Source organism: Fonticula alba, assembly GCF_000388065.1.
Source record: "Fonticula alba strain ATCC 38817 unplaced genomic scaffold supercont2.48, whole genome shotgun sequence".
NCBI lineage: Eukaryota > Rotosphaerida > Fonticulaceae > Fonticula > Fonticula alba.
Genome location: NW_009243018.1, coordinates 5,284 through 12,804, shown reverse-complemented (window position 1 = coordinate 12,804; position 7,521 = coordinate 5,284). Strand labels below are relative to the sequence as shown.

Here is a 7,521-nt window from a genome sequence, read left to right as displayed (position 1 = left end):
GGGGGGGGGGGGGGGGGGGGGGGGGGGGGGGGCACCGAGAGGGCAGCCTCCTCGTGGTGGAAGAGCCAGCCTCCTGGACCTCACTCATCCTGGCCCCCGCGGATGTCCGGCACGCGGCCGGCGGGGAGCCGGCGCCACCCCCGAGTGGGGCCTCTCGGCGCCTCTCCGCCGATATTCCGACTCAGCTGGCCACGCCCGGGCGACGCGCTGTGCATGCCGGTAGGGCACCGTGTGAGGTCCAAATTGCACGGTGTTTCACTGCCGGCGCGATTCCACCAGCCAACGCCTCCTTGGAAGGGGGCGTCGTCATGCGCGGCGAGCGGCCCCGCGCGGTGCCCGGGGCCCGGCCCGGCGGCACCCGGACATCGGTGCCCAGGTGCTCGCAGGGCTATTGGGCCCCGCTCCCCCCCCCGACGTTCGCGGGTTCTTGGGCCCGTTGGTCGACCCTCGGTGTTCCCCCCTGTCCCCCGGCGCCCCTGGCTTGCCTCCGGTCTCGCGTCCCCAGGCAGGGACAGGCCCGGGGCCCGGGGCCCTAGGCCCCGGGGGCGGCGCGGCGCCGCGAAAAGCGCAAAGGCCGAAAAGCGTCGCTCGGCGCTACTTCTCGGAGGGCGCCCGGCGCAGCCACGAGGCGGTCCTAAATGTGCGCCCAGATTCGTCGCGTAATCACGCGCGAAGAGCCCCTCAGCCCCTCGACGGCCTGATTTCGACGTGATGGCTTTGAGGCAGCCGACTGACCCGAGTGTTTCCCAGACGCCGCGCCCAGAGGAAATTGCCCTTTTCGGCCTCCAATTTCCCGGCCTCGGGGCGTTCTCGTCCCGAGGGAGGTATGGCGTTCTGGTCTCGCCCCCCCCTCCCCCCGTCCGACCGCCCTGCCCTGCCCCGCCCGAAGGCCTAGCGCAGATTCCAATCACAATTGGGGCCATGCCGCCTGGCCATGTCTCTGCCTCCAGATCGGGAACCTGGCCCTTCGGGATGGTCTCCCGGTGGCGCACGACCCGTTGAGCGACCTGCCGGGAGCCTGGACCTCGAGGGGCGTTTCCTGAGGTACGGGGTGACCCGGGCGGGGGGAAAATGAAAAGGGCAATTTGCGTGAGCGAAAGCCCGGGGTCTCATTCCTTTGTTTGCGGACACTCCCTCTGGCTGGTCCTCTCCCTCATTCCAGGCCCGGCCCTCTCTGGGGGGGGGGGGGATGGCGGCACTGGAATCCGAGCCAGGCTCTGCCGAAAAGCACGTACAGGTGCCCCCCCCCCCCCGCCTGGCGGTTCAAAGACCGGCCTTGGTTTACACGGGAAACCGACCCTCGAACCTCTTGCCGCGCCAGGCCAGCCAGTCCCACGGCAACGTGCGCCTCTCCTTCATTGGCAGGTAGTGCATGTCCACATCCGCTGGGTGTCTCGGCGCGCGGCCGACCGAAGCACCGGCCAACATGCGCCCCTTCTTGAGAATACACTTCCCGGGATGGCTGTCCTTGTTCGGGTCCGAGGACGCGTTGAGTTCGTCCGCCCCCTGTTTCTCTGGCCGCCGGTCGGCCTTTTTGGTCTCGTTCTCCGGCGCGGGGGCGAGGCATGACGCGACGCCGGTGCCGCACATACGCCTCCGCACGGTCTGGCGACGGCCCTCCTCTGCGCCCTGGCCCGGCGGACAAGGCCGAGAAGCCGGCAGCCCGGTCCGAATTGGCCAGCCGATCCGGTGCTCTTGGGCAGGGCCCCCGGCCGGGGGATTGGTCCAGCAGAGATGCCAATGTTCCAAGCGCATACCTGCGTCCCTTTCTTCCGAGATCCGGCCCTTCCGGGGTATGCGAGCAGACCTGCGCGCGCAGGAAGGCCGCGGCTGCGCTGGGAGGACGGGGCGCGCGAGGGTGGGGAGGGCGGCTCGCGTCCGCGCCCCCCCCCCCCCCCCCCCTCGTCGCCCCGTTGGGTGCGTCCTGCCAGTGTGAGCTGGCGCCCTCGGATCTCGCATGGCCGCCGAATGCCGCCAGCCGCCGCCCGATCCCGGCCGTCCGGTCCACTGCTTTTCCCCGTTTCGTCGGGGCCCCCCTGCCTCGGGCCCAAATGCGGGTGCCTACACCCGGGCCTGGGGTGCCGGGCCGACGGCAGCCCTGGCCTCTTTGACGCCGGGACGAAGCCTGACCGTGTACCCCCCTTCGGCGACGAACCCGCGTCCCGGCTGACCCCTCCACCGAGAGCACCGCAGGCCCCCCCCCCCCCCCCGGTCCGAGCAGGGCCAAGGGACCGAGTGTGAGCGACAGAGGCGGAGGGACACAGGCGGACAAGTTGGGATTTATCAGCCGCAGCCCCGCCCCCCCCATGTATCCCCCGCCTGGTCAAGGCAAGAGTACCGGATTTTCCTCCTGTCCTCCCATCCTCCCCCTCCTCCTCCTCCCCGCCATGACTCCTCTTGCTCGCAAGCTGGGCCACGGGCTCATGCTCGCCCTCCTGGCGTGCATCGCCCTGCTCGCCCAGCACGCCGTCGCCTCGTGTACGAGACACACCCACACCCACACCCTCTCTCTTCCCCCCTTGTCCCTCAGTCCGCATCCCGCATCCCGCATCCCGCATCCTCACCTCCTCCCGCTGCCCACACATGCCCCTGGTCCTCCCCTTCCACAGCTAGCTTCGTCAAGGGCATCAAGACCTCCGCCGAGGCCGGCATCCGCGCGTCCGTGTCGCTCGGCCCGTCCGAGGTTGCCACCATGTCGGCCGATGGTCTGGCTGCCGCCCTGCGCGCCGGCCCGGAAGCCTTCAACTCCCTGACTTTCGTCCTGCCCCAGTCCGAGGTGTCCGACTCGCTGGCCATCCTGCTGGAGCGCGACCTGGACTACTTCGGCGTCGCCTCCCCGGAGGACCTCCACACTGCCGAGACCATCCCGGCCGAGCACCGCCACCTGCTGCCGAACCTGGCCGTGTACCGTGCGCGCGTGCGCCCCGCCGCCGCCGACCTCGACTGGAATGCCATCGACACCACCGAGAGCCCGGGCTTCTTCACCCTCATCAATGGCAAGGTTGTCGGCCGCTTTGTCCACCCGACCACCGGTCAGAGCATGATCGTCAGCCGTGCCTTCGACGAGGCCGCCGAGACCTTCACCGCCAGCGCCGACTCCGCGGGCATCCAGCTGCGCGTCGCGGTCGAGGATACCGCCGCCGCCGCCGCCGCCGCCATGGCCACCGCCTCCCCGGTCGGCAACCGCTCGGCTCACATTTCCCCGAGCGAGGCCGAGCGCAATCTCCGCCGTCGGGCCCTGGAGCTGGCCCTGGAGGCCATCCCCTCCAACCTGCCCGAGGAGGCTCGCCAGCGCCTGGTGGACAAGATCCGCGAGAGCCATGCCGCCATGTCGCTGGATGTTGTGCGCGAGCTGCTCGATCGTCATTTCGAGGCTTCCGGCAAGGCGGAGAAGATCCGCTCCGGCCAGATCTCCATTCCCATGTCCCACCTGGCCAAGCCCGGTCGCCGCATGGCCGCCCGCTCGGTCGCCCCGAGCGCCGTCGCCGCCAATGACGCCAACACCAAGGCCTCCTATGTGGCGGTCATCCCGCTGCACTTCCTGATCGATGGCGACACTTACAACTCCTTCGGCCAGGATGTGGACGAGGTCGCCACCTACATCCTGCACGTGCACTATGGTGCCCGTGTCCTCTTTGCTCGTGGTTCTCAGGAGAGCTTCTACAACCCGGTGCACATCCAGTCCCCGGCCGACATTGAGATCATCACCTCCTGGGCTCCCCCGATCGATGCCGGCCTCTACCTGGATGATATGCGCCGGGTCCGCAACACCATTCACACCATTTCCCCCACCGCCACCGTTCACGGCATTTCCACCCTGAACTTCACCTACGGCGGGTCCAACGGCATTGTCGGCATTGCCTTCACCGATGCCGTGTGTGAGAATGCCTCCGTCGGCTTGTCCAAGGTTGTCCCCTCCTCGGTGGCCTTCGTGGCCGAGACCATGGTTCATGAGATGGCCCACCATTTCAATGTTGCCCACGATGATGATGACATCGATGGGGACGGCTTCCAGGACTGCCCCCATCCCAACCACCCGCACGAGCACTACGTCATGACGGCCGCCGTTCCGATCGGCTCCATCTCCCAGGTCTGGTCCTCCTGCTCGGCCATGGCCCTGGACGACTATATCCTCACGTCTCCCCCCAGCAAGACTTCCTGCATCTTCAACTCAAACACCCCGGCCACCCCGAACCTTCCCAACCCCCTCCCCACGGGTCGTTGCATTGGCATCGATCTCCGGATCGATGTTGATTCCTTCTGGTGCGAGCTCGACGCCTTCCATGTTGCTCGTTGCCCCGGTGGTCAGGGCTACCGTTGCCCGACCAACACCGTGTGCATCCAGGAGTTTGATGGCTCCACCATCTACTCGGCGCTCTGCTACGATGGCGACCTGAACGCCTACCAGCCCATCTACAACTCCGCTGCTCGTCTGGCCCCCTCGGTTCTGGGCATGGCTGCTGCTGGCGCCCTCGCCGTTCTGGCCACCCTCTTCTAAGGGGGAGTGTCTGTATGTCAGGAAGGAATGCGCCACATACGCATGTGCATACACACGCACGCCCCCTTCCCCCCCCCCCCCTCCTCCGCTCTCCGGCTTGTCACAAGAGAGTGAGACACAGGGCCGGTCGGGGACGCGGAAAATGCGACATCGGAAGGAAAATAGTCCTTTCCGTCTTGCTCCCTGTTTTATGGGGTTCCCCCGCGCCCAGCTGCCCTCCTCTTCCTCTGCCACCCGCGGCGCGCATGATGCCACTGTGCACTCTGTGGGGACACTGTCTGTTTTGTATTCCTCTCCCATATTGGGCAAAATATAGCCTGCTGTGAGTCCCTCTACCTGGCCTCTTTTTTCTCTTTCCCCCCCCTTTTTCTTTTTTGACCCCTTCGGTCGGTATATCTGTCTGTGGACACATTACCCGCCTCTCTCTGCCTCTCTCCATTCAACTTCATCTGCTTGGGATTTATTTAGAGCCATATCAGGAAAGGGCTTCCAGACAACACAAGGATGCTCTCTCCGAGGGACCACCACTAATTGGTGAGACTATTGGCCGCCAGATAGCCATGACACAAGAGTCCAGCGACCAAAGCTGTGGCGCAGCCGAAAATAACCATGCCCATCCACCGCGGGGCATTGGTTGAGGATGTGGCCGCGCTCTCGACCCACCGACGCCGGGCCAGCTCCCAGCCCATTTGCAAAGCAAGACCCATGAGAAGATACCCAAAGAAAAGGGCCACAAGGTAGTGGTGGGCAAACAGCTATGCTCATAAATGTGAACAGGGTCAGCAGGCGATCACGGAAATGCCCACGCCGTCGGGGAAAGGAGGCGGCAGGAGCCAATGCAAGGGGGCGAGCGACAGAAAGGGTGACCGGCTCGCGTACCGTCCGACCCATCAAACAAAAGGGCACGAAGTGACACAGCCAGCCCAGCCAGCTGGCATCCATGCGCCGAAGCCACTCGCTGGTTTGATAGCGGCAGCCAGCCCGGCGAGTCACCTCAAGCCGGAGATCCGCCCCGGACCCCGCCGGGTAAAGCTTGTCCTGCTGGCGAACATCATCCGCCACCCAGTCCTCCGAGCCATAAAGGATGAGCCAGCTCCGACCATGGACCGTGCAATCTGGACCACACCCACGCGCATGCAGCACCGCATCGACAAACCGCCAGCCAGGATACACCAGGGCTACCACCAACAAAACCAACAACCAAGCAGGCCGGTTGGCCACAAATCGAATCTCCGAGCTGCCTGAAGCACTTGCAGGCACCGCTTCCAAATCCGGGCGATCCCCAGTCCGCCCGGCCATGCGGTGCTGGTGAGCGGTCCAGTACAGGGCCGCCGGCACACGACCCACCAGCCAGGCCCACGGACTGGACGCGGCCGAGTGCTGTTCGGTCAGGCCCCGATGCAGGCGCAGTGTGGCCGCCGCCAATTCCACCAGTCGCTGACCCAGAGGCAGGGTTGTCCGACAGGGCAGTGACACCGTGGCCGCGCTGGACGCCCCGGCCAGCACATCGGTCACAGTCCATGTGGCCGGGACCCCGGGCCCCGGGGCCCCGGGGCCCCAAAGCCCAAGCGTGCCCCGGCGGAGGAGCCCACCCTCGGGAATGGGATTGGGCTGCTTGGTCGGGCGCTTGACACAGGTCAACAGTCGACCGGAGGCCGTCAGCCCGGCCACTCCGGCTGGGCGAAGCTCGGATGCCGCCAAGTAGCACCCTGCCTTGACATGGAAAAGGTGGAACTGTGTCAGGAAGGATAGGAGCACTGCCTCGCCGGTTGGACCAGCAGCATCCGCGGCCGCGGCCGATGTCCACTGGCTGACCATCTCCCCAACCGCCCCGCCATCCGGCTCAGACTGGAGGTATGTGCCCAGATGCGGCTGCGAGAGGGACAGTGGCCCTGGCCAGGCGCTGGCAACCGGCTCCAATCGCCACACATCCCGAGCGAGGGCCTTCGTCGAGTTTGTGGCAATCACCACCAAGTCCGGAGCATCGGGACGATGATCGGTGCCCCGGGCCACAGTGAGCAGACTGCCAGACGCGGCATCTCGAAGGCGGAGGAACTGCCATAGCCACCGATCGAGCGTCAGTCAGGCGGAAAGCCATTCGCCTTGCCACGGCAGGAGGGAGGAGGGCAGAACGAGAGAGGCGACGGCGGACAAAAGGGGCGATAAAAGAAAAGAGAAAAAGCACGACAACACATGGGGACCCACCGAGTTCGGGCGAAGCTGGGGTGACGTCGTTACCGAGGCCTCCGCCGAGGCGATGTCCCGGTCCGCCAGTTCCACCGTCCAATGTGCCTGCCGGCAAAGCGGCCCACGATCCACAGCCACAAGCCGGTGACCCGGTGCGGCGGCCGGCGCGTCACTCGCGGCCGCTGGCAGCTCCGGCGTGCACAAGAAACTGCCACGATGGTCCCCGTCCAGGGCGTTGGATGACAAGCCGAGTGTCACCTGGCTACCGAAGGCGACCACTGATGTTCGTCGGTGTCAGTTGCTTGCCAGCCCTCTGGGCCCGAGGAGCCCCGGTCAAGGAAGCAAACCATACCATCAACCTTGGACATTGGCACTTCGTCACCCGGGTGGTCGGCTGCCGCTGTCAACATCTGCGACCAATGTGGCCCCAGGTGGCGAATGCCGCCGATGCTGTTCACATGCGCCGGCGCGTGCCCCGACAGCAAAGACAGGTGCCATGCGTAAAAGCCCCCGAGGATGCCAGCCACGCAGAGGAGAATCGTCACCAGGTGCCGCACGCCGCGTGCAAGTGTTGTTGCCTGCCAGGTGGGAGAAGGGTCAGACCGCCGGGCGGTGGTGGGAGGCGGCCCTGGCTGGGAGTTCCGGACATACCAGTGGAAGGCGAGGATCCTGCGCCAGGCGCCAAGTGAGCACCACCAAACGAAGAACCACCGCTGCCACTGTGAACAGGCCGACGGTCTTCACGCTATGGAGGGGGGACCCGCATGGCAAGGGCATGGTAAGGGCTCGGTTCATCATTGGCTGGGGCCATTTGCGAGGCCACCCACATAGGGGGG

The 7,521-nt window shown here is 66.2% G+C and overlaps 2 protein-coding genes across 2 annotated transcripts in view; both read right to left on the bottom strand.

Annotated features, from left to right (window-relative positions):
• Positions 1-3,138: 3,138 nt before the first annotated feature.
• H696_06277 (hypothetical protein) lies at positions 3,139-4,582 on the bottom strand (the record flags this gene model as incomplete). Its single annotated transcript, XM_009500017.1, has 1 exon — positions 3,139-4,582. A coding segment is annotated over exon 1 (888 nt), but the record flags the coding sequence as incomplete, so codon positions are not given.
• Positions 4,583-4,942: 360 nt separating this feature from the next.
• The window catches only part of H696_06276 (hypothetical protein), a 4,273-nt gene continuing 1,694 nt past the window's right edge, over positions 4,943-7,521 (bottom strand). Inside the window, exons 5-9 of the mRNA XM_009500016.1 lie at positions 7,337-7,430; positions 7,038-7,263; positions 6,704-6,963; positions 5,378-6,553; positions 4,943-5,253 (exon numbers count right to left, since the gene is read on the bottom strand). Of these exons, the coding sequence (XP_009498291.1) occupies positions 5,026-5,253; positions 5,378-6,553; positions 6,704-6,963; positions 7,038-7,263; positions 7,337-7,430 (1,984 nt within the window). The 3' untranslated portion in view covers positions 4,943-5,025. The remainder of the gene's footprint in view (positions 5,254-5,377; positions 6,554-6,703; positions 6,964-7,037; positions 7,264-7,336; positions 7,431-7,521) is intronic.